The 22043-nt window shown below is 48.6% G+C and overlaps 1 protein-coding gene across 1 annotated transcript in view; it reads right to left on the bottom strand.

Annotated features, from left to right (window-relative positions):
• Nucleotides 1-21109, bottom strand: part of RAB31 (RAB31, member RAS oncogene family) — an 82127-nt gene extending 61018 nt beyond the window's left edge. The window contains exon 1 of the mRNA XM_061131264.1: nt 20951-21109. Coding sequence (XP_060987247.1) covers nt 20951-20989 — 39 coding nt within the window. The 5' untranslated portion in view covers nt 20990-21109. The remainder of the gene's footprint in view (nt 1-20950) is intronic.
• Nucleotides 21110-22043: the final 934 nt, after the last annotated feature.

The following is a 22043-nucleotide window of genomic DNA, read 5'->3' as shown; positions in this document are numbered from 1 at the left end:
AAGGCATTGCTACGCATGCACTCAGAATCCCAAGTGACAGGACGAGAATGTCCGTTTCTACATTCTAGCTTTACAAAAACACAACTGATTGACTTTTTTAAAAAACAAAATAAGGAAGAAAAAGCAATGGTCTGGGAAAGATGATGACTTGTTCCTGGGGTGAGCTCACCACTGAGGTTTCAACTTGGACCCTTCAGCCCACTCAGGCTCTGACTCTGGGGACCCATCCACACTGCCCCCGCCTCCCCCACTGGACTTTCTCTCAAGCAGGCAGGAAGATTGCAGTTTGATTGCGGCAACCAGGCCAGAAGTTGCCAGATAATAATTTGGTCAGACGAACCAAAGGAAGTGTGTTTCTTCACTCTGTGGTTTGGACAGCTTGAGGGGTCATGGATGGGACTAAAGACCTTCTCTGACCTGAGCGCACAAACTTCTGTTCCACTGTGACCTGACCACATGACCCAAGCAGCTCATTTCAAACTTTGCTTTCCTACCCACGAATCTGGTGCCTTACCCAATCTAGCACAAAAGAGATTTGCCCAAGATCTGGTGCGTATAGAAACACACGGGTAAATCTGTGACACGATCCCGTTTGTGTGCCTGCCTCTATCCCAGAAAAGGATTCAAATATTTAGCTGAGCTTCCTGAGTGCTGGCGCACGTCAAGCTTGTGTTTTTACAAGACGGAATCCTTTTCTGCTAAATGGTTCTAAACAGCAAACTGTATCTGGCGACCAGGAACACAGAGTCAGCCAGGACAAGCAGACAGCGGCAGCATTCTGCCGTTCTGCTGACTGAATGAAAACATTCTGGAACTTGAGTTTTCTCATGACGTTGGATCTGGACTCTAGATCCAAACCAGCTCGATGTTCATGCTTCCTCAAAACAGTAGCCACAAGGCTGGCCAGCACCACTGTACTGTCCATTTGCCTGCGTGATCAGTTGCTCAGTCATGGCTGATTCTTTGTGACCCCATGGACTGTAGCCCGCCAGGCTCCTCTGTCCATGGGATTCTCCAGGCAAGAATACTGGAATGAGTTTCCATGCCCTCCTCCACAGGACCTTCCAGACCCAGGGATCAAACCACATCTCCTGAGTCTTCTGCATTGGCAGGCAGATTCATGACCACTGCACCACCTGGGAAATCCCAGGTGTCTATTAGCTTCTCTCAAAAAGGTGAAACACCAATGCCCAGCGCACATCTGTTCTCTGCAACATCCCGCATCTGATAATGCCATGAAGTCACCAAGTACCCGACGTCCTACCCTCTGATCCATGGGCTGGGTTACCAGCTACTGTTCAGTCTGGAGCTCAGCATGGGAGACAACGACCCAGTGCCAAGAAAAGGAAGAAATAAACAGCAAGGGCCCTGGCACCCGGGGTGGGGACTTCCTCAGCCCTGCTGTATACCCTGGAGTCCACTCACCACGTGGCAGGGCAGATAGGGGCACCCAGAAAATCTCAGAGTGGTTCTCAACCAGACGGCATCCCAGGGGGACACCCAGGACCTGCCTCCCCTACAGGAGATGAGTCTCCAAGATTTCTTCCTGTGTACACACCAAGCCACAGGAATTATGCATGCTCTCTTTTCCGGGCTAAAAGATCCAAATCCGATAGCTATTCGGGAATAATTTTGTAAACCTTAATCATAATTGTTTTGCTCTTCTGAGTTGTTCCCTGTCTCTTTTAACTGGAGGAAAACATGAAGAGAACTCCAAGGAAACAGAGACCCCAAGAGATCACAACCCAGCATGTGAGACACATGGGGCGTACATCCTAGGAGATGTTGTGACAAAGGAAGAATGGAAAATAGCTGTCAGGAGGTGGCCTGTAGGGAAACCGGAACTCATGATAGCCCCCCGCCCACCCACAAACTAACTGTGCAGGGGAGCAGAATTTGGGGGTGGTCAGAGTGTGTGTTTGGGGTCTGACACACGAGATTTAATGTTCTTACTAGTTCTCTGTGCTTCTGTTCCTTCCTCCGTGAAACAGGAGCAGTAGCAGGGCCCGCCAAGTAGGACTGTGGCAAAGATTAAATAAGGTAATACACCCACAGCACTGAGAATGGAGCTGGCCAACTGTCATCGTGGTGATCATGCAGCCATTCAAAAGAATGAAGTCCACCTGCAGGAGCTGCTATGTATGGAAAGTGCTCCAAGATCTATAGATTGAAAAAATTCGTTTACAGATCTGTGATGACTTCTTTATTTTAAAAAAATATCTAGGTGTGTGAGCACAAGCCTGAAACACATCCTTAAAAAAAATATATCACACAGATACCTTAACAGTGGCCATCCATGATTGGAAGCAAATTCCAAGAGATAGAGAAGGACAGGGAAGCCTGGTGTGCTGCAGTCCATGGGGTCGCCAAGAGTCAGACAAGACTGAGCGACTGAACAACAGCAAAGATTGGGAAGGCTGTGCCTTTTTGTAGCCTTTGAACTTTGTAATTCTACACAAAGGATTCCTTGGATCTATTTTTAAGTAGGAACAGATGTGCTCCTACGTAGAGGAATCAGCATACACATTCTGTTTTCTTCTTTAAGCTTCTCTGTATAAATGTAACTTTTTCCACTAACATGTTCTCCCCACACTCCTTTGTATTATCCAAATTTTAAACAGCCATCACCCAAGTCACAGATTCTGGCCTCTATGGGGTGTGCTTCGTGTGACTGTGTTCATCAGAGTTAGCAAAACAAAGGTGGGATTATAGGAACACTGCTGGAAACCAACTCCATCGCTGACATCCTGTGTGTCACATGTCTCTGATAGCAAAATGTTAATACTGTGATCTAAACCCTCTGCCTCCTAACTACTCACGTTTAAACCATATCACATGTGGAAGTTGTCTACACTCGTTGTTTTTGTTGAGGTGCAATTTTCGTAGCACAAAAAATTAATCATTTTAAAGTGAACAATTCAGGGGCTTCCCTGGTGGCTCAGTGGTAAAGAATCCGCCTGCCAACATGGGAGACACGGATTCCCTTCTTGATCTGGGGAGATCTCACAAACGGTGGGGCAACTAAGCCCATGTACCACAACTGCTGAGTCTGTACTCCAGAGCCCAGGGGCTGCAACTACTGAAGCCCACGCCTAAAGGCCATGCTCCGCAACACCCCCTCGCACAGCCCAGGGAAGCCAGCAAAGCACTGGGGGAACTGCTTTGGTAGCCCACACGTGGGACCTTGGCTGGGGAGGGGCAGTGATGGGAAAGAACGTGGCTTCCCAAACGGCGGGTCCTCCCACTAAAGCCTCATCCATTCCGACCTCAGGACTTCAGTCCCTGTGATTTATCACTTAGCGATGTCCCCCTAAATCTGGAGCTGCCATGTCTCAGGATGCCACTGGCCATCTCACATTTTCAGCACAAGATTCCCCAGCAGGAATCACACCTGCCCCAAAGCAGCACCTGCCAGGGGCCTGCCCAGGACCAGCAGCTCGCCTGATAGGGTCTGGGCTCGAGAGCTAGGGACCCGGGCTACAGGCCAAGTGGAGAATATCCACTCTGCCTCGGGGACTGTAGCTCACAGGGCATGCCTCACGCCCCAGACACCTGCTCTACTGTCCCTTCTTTCTAGCACTGGTGCAATGGGGCCAGAAGATGTGTCTGGATGGTATGAGTTGCCTCTGGGTGAATGTTAGCTCATCACAGAATTTTTAAATTTGCATTTGGAGAAGTAAGAACACTTTTACAGTAACATGGTGTAATCCTGGTGCAATAAGGCAAACTAAGGTAACTTTTGAGCAAATCAACTTGTTTTTCCAGAAGCATCGGGGAAGTAGATGACCTTTACCAGTCCTCCTGGAGAGGAAGAACTTCCTTCTACTGAGAAGTTATCACATGACAGGCAGGGGCCCCCGTGGTCTCATGTTACCTGTGCTGCGTGATTATTACTCGCTGGGATAGACACTGTTACCAACATCATACAAGTGAGGGATCTGAGTCTAAGAGGCTCCACAAAGCAGCTTACCACTTGCTTCTCTCTCCTTAGAATCCAGGGTCTGAGAGATGGCTCATGTCAAAGATCCGGTCAAGTAATAAACCCGCTGCCTTCAAATTTCATATGCCAGTAGTGACCTTGTTAAGACATGAAAGGGGCATATGAGAGAGGATCATTGCTGCTGTTCATCCATTGGAAAAAGAGCCCTGAGATTTAGCAGGTCACCCCTGCTTGTCGAGGTGGTCAGGAGACTAGGTTCCAGCAAACGGGATAGAAGTAGAGGCAATAAATTGACCCCCAAATCCATCAGAGCAGTCCTGAATCAGCTACCAGAGCTGACCAAGAAGAAGAAATGATTTCTCTCCTGCCTAAGTCCCTGGACTTTGGGATCTCAGCCTGTATCCTCATCAACACAGTGTATCTAAAGAATTTAAAAACCCACACATCCCTCTAAACAGGCTGAGAATTATCCTTACAGCTTGTTAGACCTCATCATCTGCTTATTCCTTATTCATTCATAAGGTAGATTCATTCTGGCCCTGTGTCTAAAATCTCACAATTTCCAAATCTAAATTTATAAGCTTTACTTGTATATCTATGTAAAAGTATGACAGTATACCATTTCTTTAAACCCATATTCTTTCTAGACTACGCCTTCTTTGGAAAATGCCACTTATCCACACTTAGTTATTGGGCAGATGCTCTATCTGCCCAGACCCAGTTTCCCATCACCAGGGGCTGGCAGGACATCATCTGACCAGGGTTGCACTCTCTGCCCTACAGGGCAGCTCTGGCCCTTCTTCAGCAGTTGCATCCACTTCCACGCATAAGGCTCAGCAGGGTTGCCACGGCAGCAAGCATCCTTTATACGCTGGCTGCCTGCCAAGACCAAGTCGTTGGTAATCCTGTCTTGTTGGTTACCATTAGGGCAGACAAAACTCTTTCTAAGACCATTTGTTAACAAGGGCCCTTGAAAGAAGCAGAAGGGGGTGGGGTATCTGCTGGAACCCCCTGACCCTGACTTAGATGCCTTGAGCTATATATTTCAGCTGCAGCACACATAATCAACCAACTGTCATTCCCTGAGATTATATGACAGGTACGGGTCAATTTGTCCTAGCCTGCCATTTTCTGCCTTCTCAACGACCTATTACCAATCTGAGATTGATCTGCTGTGACACCTGCTGTCTTCCATGACCAGAATAATAAACACAAGCTATTCGCGTTGGCTACTCCATTTTTGATCAAGAGTTGCAGTCGGGGATGACAGACATCTGCCCATTAGGCAGCACGTAATTAACAGCAGCATTTACCCCCCCGGGATACCAAGCAGGAGAGGGAAAATAGACTATCACCAAGAGAGACCAACACCGCCCTTGCCCTCCTGAATTATGGCAGCTACACTCCACTTCACCTCCCACTCGGCCTCGACTACAATCGAAATAAAGATGCTCTCAGATTTAAGTAACCTATAATGTAAATCCATACTATCCATGTATTTTCACTATATTATATGTATCAGGAAGCTGTGTGTGTGATCACCTGCTACAGAGACAGGTCTGGGGCTGACCTTAAGCTGGGAGAGATGGAATTGCCAGCCCTGCCACAAAAAGACTCCTACAGAATCAGACTGGCATACGGAACTATGCTTTTTATGGCATTTGATTGGATTTTTTATGTGCTTGACCTTGTCACGGGAGCAAAATCCATCATCTGTGGAAATCATAAAACTCACTGTGTCACCTTGGCACACCATTCAAAACCAATTAACTGATCTTCTGCTAGACACATAAATCCATTGATCCATTTTTACAACTGGCATATAAAACATTCATAAGTGCAAATCGGTGATACATTTGAATAGACACTTGAAAGAGTAAAGTGAAGACCACACAGATTTAAAAACAAAAATAATGACCTCTGGTTCTTCTCATCCAATATTTCAAAGCACTACCTTTTAGTCTTAGGGGAAAGCTTGGAAATTCACATAAAACAGTACTCTGTTTTTAATATATCTGCGTATTATAACACAGATTATATATTTCAAGCAAATTTATCACCACTGGAGTCTGAAGGCTTTTTAGAAACTGAAAGCGTGGCCCACTGGAGACTTCTTTTGCCTTCAGTAAGTCTAATTAATTATTAACATTTGCCGAATTGCCTTTGGACACCCGATATCATGTTAACACAATCAGTAAATATTTACCAAGAACTCCCAGGTTGAATGCCACTATTTTCTTATTCTGAGTTGTCAAGAAATTTATAAATGAACAAATTTCAGTTCTGACTATGAATGAGCAAGCAGGAACTCCCTCTCAAGTCACAGAAAAGGCTCCGCTGCCTCCAGCATCACAGGGCACCACCTATGGGGAGGCCCTGGGCCAGCTCTGTCCCCCTGCAGACCCAACAGGGAGACAGCAGTGACGACAGTAGGCAGCCAGCTTCCACAGCTTCAGCTCTGGGTGCAAGATCCAAAGTCCAGACTCAAAATTAAACATCTTAATGGCAAAGAAGATGCTGTTTACTCTCTACATCGAGATGGCAAAGAGTGAGGGAAAGTGCTCCTTTTCAAAAGAAGAAATAGATTTTGTGAGAATAAGATCACACACAAGACGCCCGACACATGCTGCTGATGTGAGACCACCAGTTCCAACACCTGGCACCGTGAGGCATGAGCTCTGTTAAGACCTCAGGACCAGAAGAGCATCACTGCGGGGCGCAGTGAGCCGCACGGATTACTCACGGGATTCTCAGGAAACTGGAGAGCCGTGGTCACGGCTGAAATCACGCCTCAACCCCAGGCCAACAATGAGTCTGTGGGCACAGCTCCCCACTGTCGCCTGGCTCCCAGGCCAGGTCTGGGGCTCAGGCCTCAGGCTGTTCAAACTAGGTCACCTGCCCACAGCCAAGCTGCCCGAGAGGTACTCGGCCTCTTTGAGTCTATTCAGAGGCATGATCTGCTTCCCTCCAAAATTAAGGCTTTAAGGAATTTCCTAAAATAACACACAAACACCGACCACATTCGTTCCGGCTAATTCAGTGGCTTCTACAACTCAGACTGGGCGCCACACCCAACTCCAGACGAAACTCAGTTTAGTTCTCAGGTAGAGGCAGCTCTTTCCTCGGGCACTCTGCAAGGGCTCTGAGAATCCTGCCCACCCTACATGTGACCTGGAAACTACCCCAAGGAAGTCTTCCATCCCGTGATATTTGAGGATTATGGGCAACAGAAGTGTTAACATTCCAGTCAAAGGGAGTTCTGTCCATCAGAGAGCAATAAGCCCATTTCACAGCCATGAGATTTCACCAGTCATGTGCGTGGATTCATGTATGAGGGCTCATGGGAGGGAAGGTGAGTCTAAAGACAGAGGAGGGGCCGGCGGCAGAGAGGCTGGGACACAGCGCCCAGGACATGTGGATCCGCCCCCAGAGCAAGAGCAGAGGTTGAAGGCTGGGAGGCAGGTGGCAGCCCATGGCCCCAGGAACTCTGTCCATACCCCTCTTGGGCAACTCCAGGAAGTGATGGGAGCCCAGGAGAATGGGATGACACTTCGGGTTCAGGTTGGGACTCCTGGCAGAGAGGAGGAATCAGACTTCTAGAAAGAAGAAGAACCTGTGCCTCTGGATTCACACTTGATACTGAAGAGTGTCCTTCTCAAAGTAGCCTCTGCCCCTCCTGAGAGGCAACAAGCAGTGCTCGACCCACTGTGATGCGGGGTCATCGCTTCACTGACCGCAGAGAATGCCCTACAGTCCATCACCACAGGCATCAGAAAGATTCATCCTGTCACAAGAAGGACTCCAGCCCTGCTCTATTTGTGGGAGATGAAGGATCCAGGATCCAGGATCATTTTAAACGGACTGTGTTACACGTTAAGCTCACTGTATCACTAACTTTCCCACTGACATAGCACTTTCTGGACTAACTCCAGTAGAAGTAATCCCACTCACACTGAAGGGTGAAAAATAAAGAAACACAGCTTGGAAAATACCCCAGTGCTGTAGATGGTGGAAACTGTTAACTCATCATTTCGCCTACTTATTTTTCTAAAACTGGTCCAAACACAGAAGCCACCACACTTCAGAGATGGGTACCACCCCACTAAGGCTCAGCTCACAACATCACTCTTTCCCTTTAGCTCCTCTCAAATCTTTCACTCATTAAAGCATCTTCCACTAACCACTGAATGAATTCTATATATACAATGTTTCAGATTATCATTCTTGGTAAGATGAACATTGGCACAGATGAACAAAACTCGCAATACACTCAGCACCTAGTAAAGCTTGTGCTCATTAATATTAATATTTGTTCCATGAGCAAACCAATCAACTAGATCGTACTTGCAGCCCTGGATGCCCAAGACCCATGCACCATTCATTCCCCAAAAGCAGCTTCCTTCACACGATTTCTAAGTTTTCCTGAATCTGATAGATTCAGAAATCAGTGCATTTTTTTAATAGAACAATACAGAGTCCATAAACAGACCCAAATACATACAGGGACTTCATTTATGATAAAAAAAAATAACATATCAGACCAGTGAATAATGATGAACTAATCAATAAACAGCATTAAAACAACTACCTAGACATTTGGAGTAAAGAAAAAAAATCTGAATCCCAACCTGACTCTTTGTACCAAAATAAATTTCACATGATAAAAAAATATTTTTTAATTAAAAAAAATTTAAGACACTATGAATGAACAAGAGAAAAATTAAAATACAAGTTAAAATTTTACAACATTAGAATATGGAAGTACTTTCTAAGCAAGACATAAACACCAAAACCATAAAGGAAAATATTGACATATTTGACTAAATAAAGATTTTAAAATATTAATATGATTTTTAATTCAGTAAAAATAAAGTAAACTAGAGAGCAACAAATTGAAGAAAGGCTTGTGCAATACAAATGACAAAGGGTTTGGTTTCTTAATATACAAAGAGTTCTCACAAGTCAATAAGAAAAATAACCCAATAAAAATTAGGTAAATGATGTGAATGTGTAGGTAACAAGAGATATAGCTAGCCAATAAACATCAAAAGATTCTCAGACTCATCCATAATTAAAGAAATCAAACCAGAACAGGTTATCATCTTTTATCTATAACATCAGCAAAGATAAAAAGTTTTGATGATATTCAGTGTTGGTAAAGGTGCAGAAAATCATTCATAAACACTTACTGGGAATATTCTGGTTTTTAATTTTTTTGGGCTATGCCTTATAGCTTGTGAGATCTTAAGATTTCCTGATCATGGATTGAACCTGGGTTCTGGCAGTGGAAGCAAAGAGTCCTAGCCGTAAGGCCTCCAGGGAATTCCCAGGACTATTCTGCTCTGAGATCTGGACATTTACATAGGTCAGTTTAATTTGTAAAAATCCATGCATACTATAAGATCTGTGAGCTTTTTTGCAAGAACATGACATTTCAGTACAAAAATGTAAAGAATATGTTACATCACCATGAGATATCACCTTACACCTGTTAGAATGGTCATCACCAAAAAGACAAGAGACAACAGGTTGTAGTGAAAAGGGAACCCTTGTGCTCTGTGGTGGGAATGTAAACTGGTCTAACACTATGGAAAATAATATTGAGGTTCCTAAAAAAATTAAAAACAGATCTAACATATGATCTAGTAATTCCATTTCTGGGCTTATACCCAAAGGAAATGAACACAGGATTTCAATGAAATATCTGTACCCCATATTAACCACAATATTATTCACAAGAGCCCAGATATGGAAACAATCCAAACGCTCATCAATGAATGAATGAATTAAAAAGGATGTGGTACATACAGACAAGAGAGTATTATTCAGCCATGAGGAAGGAAGACATCCTCTCATCTGTGACCACATGGATGGACCTTGAGCACACGATGCTATGTGACATAAGTCAGAGAAAGACCAGTACTGGGTGCTACCACTTATATATTAAACCCGTAAAAAACAGTAAAATGGTGGTAACCAGGGGATGGGGGTTCGGCAGGGTTGGCGGGGGAAGACTGCTATTGTTAAGGGCACAAAGTTGTAACAAGTAGTGAATAAGCCATTGAGATTTAAGGCACAGTATGATGAACAGACAAAAACTGTACTATAATTATGCAATGTGACATACATGACTACGTCAGCAATCGTATTACAACACGTAAGTGTATACACACCTAATCTTAAACTCAGTGGCAATTTGCCTGCCAAGGCAGGACACGCAGAAGACTCGGGTTCAGTCCCTGGGTCAGAAAGATCCCCTGGAAGAGGAACTAGCAACCCAATCCAGTATTCTTGCCTGGAAAATCCCATGGACAGATGAGCCTGGTGGGCTACAGTCCATGGGGTTGCAAAGGGTCGGACTCAACAGAGCGACTGAGCTCGTACCTTAAACTTATCCAGTGTTAATGTCAGATTTATTTATTTTTTAAATTAAAGAGTATGTTACAAATCAGGTCAAATTCATGAAAAGGATGAAGTTATACAACATCACACAGTAAATCAAAAGCTATTACTTATCACCTATGCCTTGCCAGATCCCATGGCTAAGCAGATTAAATAAAACTTAATTGGAGATTGTTTTGTGCAAAGAATCTACTTAGACTCTCTTAAGCCTCAAGATTATCAGGTGTAAAATAGTTTTCAGAAGAGGAATTTTCAACATGACACGTCAGGCCGGGTCAGAGGGGTTGTCTGTGAAAACTGCCAGCATCTTACAAAGCGGGAATCTGGACGCCAGTAGCTATGTGATCTCCCAGGGGAATCGAGCTAGGACGTGACAAAGCCAGAGCAAGCCACGTCTGCCGACCCGAGGGTGACCCAGCGTCCACTGTGCTCAGCTGGCAGGAGGCCCATCTAGCTGTGAAGACAGTTGAACTGCAGCCCTAGAAACTCCTAATGTCTTCAACTCCACCATCCAGCAGGTTGATCACAGTTTGCGAACCAACACTTTCTGAAACAATTATAGCACTTAACACATATCCCCTGAGGGAGTGAAGGAAAAAAGGCCTGGAATCCAGGGCTTCCAGAACACGAGCTGGAAAAGGGGCAATGGATAAAGCTGAGCCCAAGGTCCCCCTGCACACACAGCCCTGTGATGTCCGGGATGCCTGGGACTTAACAAAGCTCATCTCACACCACAGAGCAAGGGCAGGGGCTGCCACGCAGGGCTGACCGAGGACCGAATGCAACAACCCAGGGGCCAGACCCCACACTTGCCCATGAGGCGCTAGGGGGACCCAGGGCAGGCCGGCGCCACTGTCACAAGCACGGGGTGTCCGGCATGCGTCCCGGCCTCCCTGCAGACACCACTTCACGTCTTCACGGCTCATTCAAGCCAGTCATCTCACCTCCCCCACCCTGGCCAGAACCCTGACTCTGAGGGTATTTGCCTTTGCTTTCAGGGAGGATACTCACTCCATAGGGTTGCCCAGAGTCGGACCCAACCGAACGACTTACACTTTCACTTTCTTATCCAGGGAAGTACTTCAAACCTGGTTCAATTTGATGAATTATTTTATTTCTTTATTTTTGTGATCCCATTCTACTGTGCCACATGCCAGTCTGAACAAGTAATTTGCGTCTGAGAAAGTCTGCAGCCCAGCAAAGAGTCTGCGTGCGCTGGTTCCAGGGTCATGCGGAGCTGGCTGTAATCCTCGAAAGCTCACTTATTATTATTATTATTATTATTATTATTATCAGCTGGGAGTCTTTGTGCTGTTACCTGGCCCCAAGCTTCAGTTTCCTTTAATGCATGATGCGGGTGAAACGGTCGTCCAGTGCAACAGATTGAAAAAGAGATGAAGTCTAATCCTCCCTTTGCTCCTGGGCTGGCCATCCGACTCGATCAGTGAAACGTGACAGAAAGGACATTCTGTGATCTATGAGCAAGGAGCCTGTTAGCATCCACCCAAAGCTCATGGAACAGAAACCGAGCAGGACCCTGTGGGGCCCTCATGAGCACAAAAGCCTTTCTTTGTCCCCCGTTTCTTGTTTGTAGGAAAAAGGCTTCGTTCGGCCTCCTAGACCTTCCCCGCGTTCCAAAGGGCAGACTCAAGCAGTTTCTAATTGTGGGAGGGAGGAGATGCAGAAACAAAGGAAAAGCACACAGGAAACAGTAGTCCAGCCTTGGGGCAGGGTCCTGGTTCCTCCTCAAGGGATGCCCAGAAAATATCTCTGAGCTCTTTTGCAGGAACTAAGGTCCCACCCAGGTTGTTGTTGCTGTTCAGTTGCTCAGTTGTGTCCCACTCTTTGAGACCCCGTGGACCACACCACAACCAGGCTTCTCTGTCCTTCACCATCACCTGGAGCTTGCTCAAACACACGTCCACCGAGTCGGTGACGTTATCCAACCATCTCATCCTCTGTCGCCCCCTTCTCCTCTTGCCTTCTATCTTTCCCAGCATCAGGGTCTTTTCCAAGGAGTTGGCTCTTCGCATCAGGTCGCCAAAGTATTGCCAGAGAATGTTCAAACTACCACTCATCTCACATGCTAGCAAGGTCATGCTCAAAATCCTCTCACCCAGGTGGAGGATGCTAACTTCAGGCTGAGCACAAGATTCCTGGAGCACAACCTGCTTCCTGCCCTTATCCCAAATTTTCCTATAAAACTCTTCCCCCCAAACCATTGAGGAGTGCAGATTTTTTTGAGCATGAGCTGTTTGTTCTCCTTGCTCAGTCCTGCAATACCCCTTTCTCTGCTGCAAACTGTGGCATTTCAGTTTGTTTGGCCTCACTGTGTGTCATGTATGAAAACTTGAGTTCACAACACAACTCCTGACCTGGAGATGACCAGCCACAATGGAGGGAGTCTGACTGCCCTGAGACTCCACACTGTGAGGAAGTCCACGTGACGGCATGGAGAAGCCATGTGAAGACAGACGTCTGGTCATCCACTGGGTGCAGCCAGCCCAGCCCAAGCGACCACAACTTCGGCTCCAGCCCCGGCCACCATCTGAGCAAGGACTGCCCATCTCAGCCCAGTCAGCCCCCAGAGCAGTCGGTGAGGAGGAACAATAAACTGTCGTTTTAAGCACTAAGTTTGGGGTGCTTAAGGAAAGCAACTTGGGGTGCAAAGCAACAGAAAGCCAAAACACTCAGCACGGTGTCTGGCATGTGAGTCACCCTCGGTACATGTCAGCTGTCCTGATTACAGAAATACTCATAAACTAGAGTAATTTCAAGACATCCCCCTTCATCCAAGGCATTCTGAAGTGCTTTCCTTTTTTTTTTTTCCTTTTTAATTTTTAAATTTATTTTGAATTGGAGGATAATTGCTTTACAATGTTGTGTTCATTTCTGCCATACAACAACATGAATCAGCCACAGGGTTACATGTGTCCCCTCCCTCTTGAACCTCCCTCCTACCTCCCACCCCATCCCACCCCTCTAGGTTTGTCACAGAGCACCAGGCTGAGTTCCCTGTGTTATACGCAACGTCCCATTAGCTAGCTACTTTACACAGGGTAATGTGTTTATTTCAATGCTACTCTCTCAAAGCACTTTCTTGCCTGAGAAAGAACAGAGTAAGTTTTGGCTTCAATTCCAGGCCTGTGTTCAATCTTCCTCAACTGTTACTGATGTCGCTGTTGTTGTGATCAGGGCTGAGGGCAACTGCAAATTATTATGGTGCTTGTAAGTTTATGATTACTGTTTTTCTTCTACCCATGGATAATTTTAATAAGAAAGGAGTCGAGGATGTACAGAGAAGACACCAGCAGAGCATCTGTAACTACAGTGCTCTCGAGCAAGACTAAGGGTGTGCACGTGGTTAGTTGTGACACAATAATTACCATTAACAAATTGCAAGCACAGGGCTGACAGAAGTAAAATGCACAATCATGCAATTCACATCAATACAGCAACATGTTCACATCATAAATTATATCGATTATAGCTTTAGCAAGACTTTCAAAAATATTTCTATCCTTATTGAAAAAAGATTCTACTAGTTATCTTACTGAGATTAACCTAACCTGAGGTGGAGATCTAGAAATAATACACTCCATCTTTTTAAAGCAACGTCTTTCTTTAAAAAAATATTCTCTGGACTGTGCTTCTGGGGCCCTTTTAAGGCTCTACAAGCTCCACTCCCTTACCTGGCAATTGAGCATCATGTGACATGATGTCATGTGACATCCCAGGGGTCGCCTGGTGCTGTTACTTCACCTCCCCCTTCCAGTTCTATCAGCCCAAGGACCCTGCTGGGCTTGAAACCCAGGGACAGAGCCTCCCACAGCACCCCAGATCTGTGGCAAGTCCTCATACCTGCCTACACGCACACAGCTGTAAGGGTCTCTGTTCAACCCCACAGCACTCTTCCCATTAGTGAACTCCCCGCTTACTTTATACAGATCCCTTTTTAAAAACTAAAACAAGAAGCCTCGGGAAATGCCTGCGTTACTCCCCACAGGGTGAGCTGGCCGGGTTTCTGGTCTATACTGGCAGCAGAAGAAAAGGTCACTCGCTGGGACTCAGCACACCCCCTGCTCAGAGGGTTGGAAAGCAGAGTCAGAAACATTTCCCTCTACGAGCCCAGCCCTGATGTCTCTTTAAAGGACAGACTGATGATTCACCCATGAGAAGTGGAGAGAATAAGGAAACACAATGATGGAAGACTGTGGGGCTGAAAAGCACAGAGAAAACCAGGGAGCAGGATGGCAGGCTGGATGCTGACCATAAAGTGAAGGAGTCATCTGAACATAAAAGACAGGGAAAGAAGAACCATCAGGAGGTGGCCGTGAGATGAAGGAGGGCAGCTGTCTGCGGGACTTCCATCGTACCTGAGGCAACAAGACCCGGGCAAGGCAGTACAGTCCCATGTCCTAACAAAGAGACGAAGTTCAAGGCGTCATCCTGGTGAGGACCCCGTCTCTGCCATCTCACCCCAATCCCCCCCCAACCTCATCATTAGATTCAAAATTCAATGAAGAACTCAGACAATGGAAAAAAAAAAGTAGCTTTTCAGAAGTTTGTTATGAAAAAGTTTAGAAACTATCTTAGCTCCTAAAATGAAAGGGGTCTGTGAAGTATTTAACTTTGATGCTATGAGATGTTCTTCAAAAACACACAAAAAGACTTTCTTAATTAAGCTTGCTATAAATGTAAATGCCCTGGCCAATTGTTTGATAAGAAAGGGAGGGAGGAGAACAAGAAAGGCTTTGCTCTCTTCTCTTGCCAGCAGAGGGCAAATGTTATGTGACACTGTGTGTGTGTCTGTGTGTGTAAGCCTAGGTCTTCATCCTCTTACTCCCTCACTCATATGTCTTTCCTCTTATCTTCTCCTCCCCATCCCCTCCCCCACCCTCCATCCCTCCTTCCTCCTCCCCTTCCAGTGCTGGCTGGTGAAGAGGCATTTTTCAGGACCAGGCATCTCATTTGCATGTCCTCATTAGGCTAGCAACTCCATGAGAGCAGAAAGGAAGTTATTCTGGAAAACTCAGGTGTCTGTTTCTTCTAGAAAAACAGACTGTTGATACAAAGGGGTCCAGCTCCCCAGATCTTGCTCAAAGGAAAGAAAGTAGGAGGGACGTGACCTCCCCTAGGTTCTACCAGCCCGAGTCATCCAGACGCCTCCAAGGAGACTGAAAGTGGCCCAGGCTGCATTCTAGCTTAGATCTAGGGTAAGCAGAAGGCACGGCGGTGACCTCCAGAGAACTGGGAGAAGGCTGGGCCTCAGAAGCAAGGAAACTGATCAGAAAAGACTCCTGGAGTCCGAAGGTTCCGCAGGGAGAAGCTCTCCAGGGGACTCTAATGTTAAATCCCGCTTTTCTGTATTTCAGCCAACAAACTCCTCAGGACATCTGCGACTCTCAGCAGCTTTAGCACTCAAGTGGGGAAAATAAATCATCTGGTCTGTTAGAAGGTGGTCAGTGCTCATGGAAAAAGACCGGGCCCAGAGCCCCAAGGGGAGAACTGGGCAGGCTCGGCATCTCACTCACCCCCAGTAGATTTCAGTCTACACCTTCAGTCCCTGCTAAAGCGTCAGACCCACAAGGTCAAGGCCCTTTGTGCTGTTCAGACACACCATTGCACAGTCAGAGAGGCCAGGAGTGTTCACTGAGAGAGAGCCATAGAGCTAAATAAGAAAGATGTTTCCACATTATACATGAGCACAGAAAAAAATAAGGCCATTCAACATCATCTACATGGTCTTCCCACCTGAACCCAGAAGAAGCAACGAGTGAAAGTCGCTCAGTCGTGTCGGACTCTTTGAGACCCCATGGACTATATAGTCCATGGAATTCTCCAGGCCAGAATACTGGAGTGGGTAGCTATTCCCTTCTCCAGGGGATCTTCCCAACCCGGGGGTCAAACCCAGGTCTTCCGCACTGCAGGTGGATTCTTAACCAGCTGAGCCACCGGGAAGCCCGAGGGAAGGAAAGCCTATTCCAATTTCTAACACATGTGACAAATTATACAAACTCAGACAAAAGGAAGTGGAGTTAGTTAGACATTAGTCTAACCTGTCAGACACAAATGAACTTGAAGACCTTTTCTAATGCCTGAGCTCAAATCTCCTCACATCCTGGTACCTTAAGGAGTAGGTTTCCCTGGTGACTCAGATGGTAAAGAATCTGCCTGTAATGCAGGAGACCCGGGTTTGATCCCTGGTCTGGAAGATTCCCTAAAGAAGGGAATGGCAACCCACTCCAGTATTCCTGCCTGGAGAATTCCATGGACAGAAGAGCCTGGCAGGCCACAGTCCACGGGGGTCACAAAAAGTCGGATATGACTGAACAGCTTAGCACCAGCACCACGAACAGAACCTCAGACTTAGACAACGCTGATGGTGGCCTGGGCCGTTCCTCCCCACGCTATGCATGTATTCCTTCCTCAAGGACCCCACACGTTCACACCACCTTACAGAATACTGTCAGTAATGGGTGCTCACCCTCACCCAGAGCAGCCAGGCCAGGGTCCACGGGTCAGGCTGATCTGCTTCTTGTGAGCAGCCTCGTGGGTCCTGGTGCCCCCGGGGACCCCTCAGCCCTCTCTGGTGAAGTTCTCACCACCCAGATGTCACAGCGAATCCCAGGGACTTGCCTGCTCTTCGAACAGAGGCCAGAGGAGAGGCCTCACCAGGCCCCTGACGGCTGCAGAGGAAGTGGCAGAAATCTCTAAACTGTCGTCAAGACAACCTAAGTCCAAATATAAATCTCTTTGGGATTCCATTCGGAAGCAGTTTTTAAGTGCGCACACCCAGAGGAAATAATAAAAGAAAAGAAAGCGCCTCTCCCCATCCCCTGGCCCTACCCCTCCTTCCCCTCCTCTTTCTCTCTCTCTCTCTCCCCCCTCCTGCTTTTTGCCACGTGGTGATGTGTGTTAAAAACGCAAACTGGGACGCTTTCCACTTTTGGGGTTGGAACAGCTGCTGCCTCAATATTGTTTTTGTTAGTTTTTTTTTTTAAACATACTTTGCTGTTTTTAATGGAGTTGTTTTTTAACTACGTGTTTCATAATACTAACTGAGATTCACAAAGCGGGAAGACTGGCACTTTAATTGGCAAGAGTGAGACTCATGGGTCCTAAGAGTCCAACTCGGACAGTCTGCTGCCCAGTTCAATCCCAAGACAGCCAGGCTTATCCCAGGGAAGGGAACTCATGAAGGCACGGGAGAAATATGACCAAGTCCTCCCATGGAAACAACAAGAGCCAAGAATTTCTAACAGGTAGCCTAAATAAACCCCATGCTCTCAGTCCTTCATTTTTCCAAGAGCACAAAGCATTCGGGGAATGCTCCATAGATGGCTGTGGTTCCATGTGGGAGCACGCACCAAGAGAAGTGAGATCAGGGTTCTGAACCCCAGGGCCTAACAGCAGGGTTCTGAAAGGCACAGGTGGATGCCACCTGGCACAATCTGCTGTCACCTGCTGCAAGTGACCCTTAGGTCAGGAATCTTCACCCACGTGAGGACCTTTAGCTCAGAGTGGGATACGCCTGCACCACCCAAGCCTAACACAACCATGGCCTTAAATGGGAAACAGATCCCCCAGCGATCACCGAGTGACAGGGATAATCACTCGGTGATTAAAGGACCAGCCCCTCAGCCTCTCGGGTGAGCCAGCAAGGCAGCAGCTAAATGGTCCTGCTCCCATCACCTGCTCAATTGGGCTGACAGACAGTGATGCTGGCAGCGGGCGTGGCTGCAAGGGCCTGAGATTTCAGGAAGGTGTGGCAGTGGCTGAAAACAGGAAGCTGAGTGTTGACTGCATGCAAGACTTCATCCACAAAAGACAGGCTGCCCATACAAAGAACAGAGGAACCAGGGCTCCTGTTCAAATTCTGAGAGGACCATGAGCTTGGCACCGAATCTCTTTTCCTGGGGCTGATCCACAGGATTCTCTCTCATGTGGATCTGCCAAGAGAGCAAACCAGCAGTTAGACTGGCTTTGGCCGCACCCAGTGCGATCTCAGGGCTTCCCTAGTGGCTCAGCGATAAAAGAATCTGCCTGCAATGCAGGAGACTTGGGTTCAATCCCTGGGCAGGGAAGATCCCCTGGAGGAGGAAATGGCAACCCACTCCAGTATTCTTGCCTGGGAAATCCCATAGACAGAGGAGCCTGGAGGGCTACAGTCCATGGAGTCGCAAAAGAGCCAGACATGACTTAGCGACTAAACCACCATCACCACCAGCGTATCTCACCCAGAGCATCGCCCTGCTTGAGGAGCAGCTGAGAATCTAGCTGTCGCACACACAGGATGGGACCAGCCAAACTGGGGGACTTAAGACACATTACTCAGTGTGATAACAAGAGCAATGGCCCTTTCTGAGATTTCAAATAAATGGCTTCTGATCTGAACAAGAATAAAACCTAGAGCCTCTCAAAAAAAGAAGACCACAGATACACGGTGATGGGATTGAAACTTCAAAGTCTTCATCTGCTCAGATTTATCTTCCTGAACTGCTGTGGGGCTGTTCTTTTCTTTCAAGCCCAGCCTCCTACCTCTGGGCCTCTGCAAAGGACCAGCACACAAGGAGAGGCATTGTCTCCAGGAAGTCACTGAAGGAGTGCATTCCATCCTTAGAGATAAGGCAAAAAGAAGTGCAGGGGCTTCCCCCAGCTTTCTCATCTCCCAGGCTTGCTAATTATCATCCTGGGTAGGAGGAAATGGAGCTGTGTATCTTAGAAGATCGTCTGCTCTAGTCCTCTGCCTTAAACGGGAGGATGTTATCACGTCCATTTCATGGACGCCGTGTTCAAGATACTTTTCCAGAAGGGCACAGCCAGTGAGCAGGAGAGCATAAAAACCCAGGCTTGCTGCTTTGGATCAGGGCTCTTCCTACCTGATTGTAGAAGGAAACAGACTTATCTACAAGCAGAAAAATTGAACATAATTAATGTGCTGGGACAAGCATATCATTTCTGACTTTTTTTATTCCCAAGGCCAATCCTGACACACACAACACACGTCAAAGTTGCCTCTTGGTTCCTGGGGACCCAACCTTCTGAGTCTTCGAAGCGCTTCCTGGAGGCTGAAATGACTCCTCAGGAGGAAAACACGCGATTCCTGGAATTTGTGTCTGGCTTATGTTAGAGAGCCTGGCAGTTGGTGACACCTACCCCTGCAACTCTGACAAAGGTCAACAGAGGGAGGCCGGGACAGCATCCACCAGATCCAGGCCATGGCCCAACATGGGGGCAGGCACAGAGAAGAGAGGGCCTCTGCCTGATGCCCTTGGATGAATCAGGAGACCAAGGCCAACGGGACAACCTAGTGTAAATGGGACTTTAGCAAAGGACAGTGAGGGCAGACGTCCCCAGGTTCCAGAATGGCCTCCAGGGAGTCCAGACAGCCCCTTGCTGTTGCTGTTCAGTCACTCACTCTTTGTGACCCCAAGGACTGCAGTACGCCAGGCTTCCCTGTCCTTCACCATCTCCTGGAATTTGCTCAAACTCACATCCATTGAGTCAGTGATGCCATCCAACCATCTCATCCTCTGTTGCCCCCTTCTCCTCCTGCCCTCAGTCTTTCCCAGCATCAGGGTCCGGGGCAATCCGGCCCTAACCTAGAACCATTCCTTCTTTATCTGCTTCTGCACAGCCCTCTTGACAGACCAGTTAGCACTGCTTTGATATAAACAGAACCGGTCCAACCTTTACTGCTTTTTTCGGAAACTGTTTTCTTGGGAGACCAGAACTGCCAAGGGCTGAACACTAGGCGTCCGTGCCAAAAGCTGCTAAAACCAGGGCTGAAAACCAGCTCTTCCCAAGGAAGCAATTCCGGAATGCGGTGTGGGTACCCAAAAGGGAGCGATCCAAAACGCCAGCTGAATTCCCTGAGCACTCCCCGGGGGCAGGTCCGCACCACTGGGGAGTTTGTGTCTGTCTTTGTTTCCGGCTTCTTCCACGTTTCTCTGGGCTCAGAAGGACCCACTTCGGGAGGGGAAGTGGGGACAGGGGAGGACTCTGTCGTCCTGCCCTGATCCGCAGCACGAAAAGTTTTCTACGGTGGTTCTCCCTCTACGTTCCCGCCAGGTCGTCCCCTCGCGCATTTTTTCACCCCAAATTGAGCTTTGTTGTTTTCTTTCTTTTTTTTTTTTTAAAGTAAATAAACTAATTGCCCCCAGGAGGCAAAAGGATTCCGCGCCCTGGCTAAGTAACTTAAAGTTTCCGCCGGAAGGAAATTATCAAAGGCGAAGGAGAAAGCCCACGGAGGCGGGGTCCTGGCCTGGTGTCATCGCGGAGGGGTCCCCGGCCCGGCGCGGGCCGAGAGGACTAGGGCTCCGGGAACGCGGGCGCGGCGGGGGGACGAGCCAGGAAGCGCCCGAGAGAGGCTCGGACCTGACCCAGCGGGGCAGGGACAGGGGACGGGCCGGCGAAGCGGGGTGCGCGCAGGGGACACGGGGGCGCACGGACGTTGGGGGGGGGGGCTGCTGGTTGGGGGACGGGGCGGGGGAAGTTGAAGACAAGGGGGCGCAGGGAAGCGGGACAAGGAGGGCGCAGGGAGGAGGGTGACTAAGAGGACGCTGGGGGTAGGGGGGCGCGCGGCCCCAGGGGCGCAGGACTCACCCCAAGAAGACACACTTTGAGCTCTCGGATGGCCATCATGAGCTCGGGGCCGGGCCGGGCAGGGGCTCCGCATCCTCCGGGGCCGACACGCTCCGCGCCCCGCCAGCCGGCTCCTGCGGTCCCCGCCTTCCCTCGCGCCGCCCGCGGGCGGATCCAAGGCAGCTGCTATTTCTGGGCCTCTGGCCGCGCCGAGGGTCACGTGGCCGCCGCCGGCTCCTCCCGGGGGTGCGGGGAACTTCGCCCGCCGGCTCCCAGGACCGCCCCTGACGGCGTCAGCCCCCGGGCCCCCACCCGCGTGCCCCTGGCGTCCTGGCACCGGGCCTCCTCCTTCCGGCCAGCCCGGCCACGGACCCGGCTCAGCAGAGCTCACACGACCCCCGGCCCCCGGCTCCCAGGCCACGGGGTGGAGGGAGGACCAGTCCGGCCCGCGGAGGCCGACTGGACACTGCGTCCCCCGCGGTAAAGGGGATGTTGTCCACCCGGGATCTGCGGGGAGCACTCTGAGGCCTAAGCGCACTGGACAGAGGCAGTCGGACCGAAGGAGGGTCTGACCATGCAGCCCGCCTCTCCCGCAGCTCCTCGTGTTGTGGGGTGGGGGCTTCAGTGTACCCCCAGGTCGCTTGCCAGCCTCAGCCCCACGTTAGCTTTTCCATATGTCATCGGAAGTGATTCTAGAAGCAAAGGCCTATTCCTTCCCCCAGAGCAGGCTGGTCCGCCCCTGAAAGGGGAAGCGCATTGTAGGCAGGAAGCTGATGTGCAGGGCACAGAAAATGCTGCAACTTGGGGTCAGACCCCCGGCCTCAGACTCCCCGGCTAGAAACAGGCGGCTTGGCAGACCTTTTGTATCCTTCCAAGGCAGGCTTGGGGGGTCTGCGGGCTTGTCTCCACAGTGGCCCGTCCACTACAGAAATGTCAGCTTTTTGGACATAGGTACTTGAGTTAGGTGTGGCATTTCAGATTGGAAACAACTTTCTTTAAACTTTATCCCCTAACCACACTCTCAGGCCTCTGTCCTGACCTTGCAGTTCTCCAGTGAACCACCCTCCCACCTTGATTATCTGGGTTTTGCTCCTAGTGAGGCCCCGTTGAAGCT

Source organism: Dama dama, chromosome 27, assembly GCF_033118175.1.
Source record: "Dama dama isolate Ldn47 chromosome 27, ASM3311817v1, whole genome shotgun sequence".
NCBI classification, from domain to species: Eukaryota; Metazoa; Chordata; class Mammalia; order Artiodactyla; family Cervidae; genus Dama; species Dama dama.
Note: the sequence above shows the minus strand (reverse complement) of the source record. Positions and strands in the feature narration are given on the sequence as shown.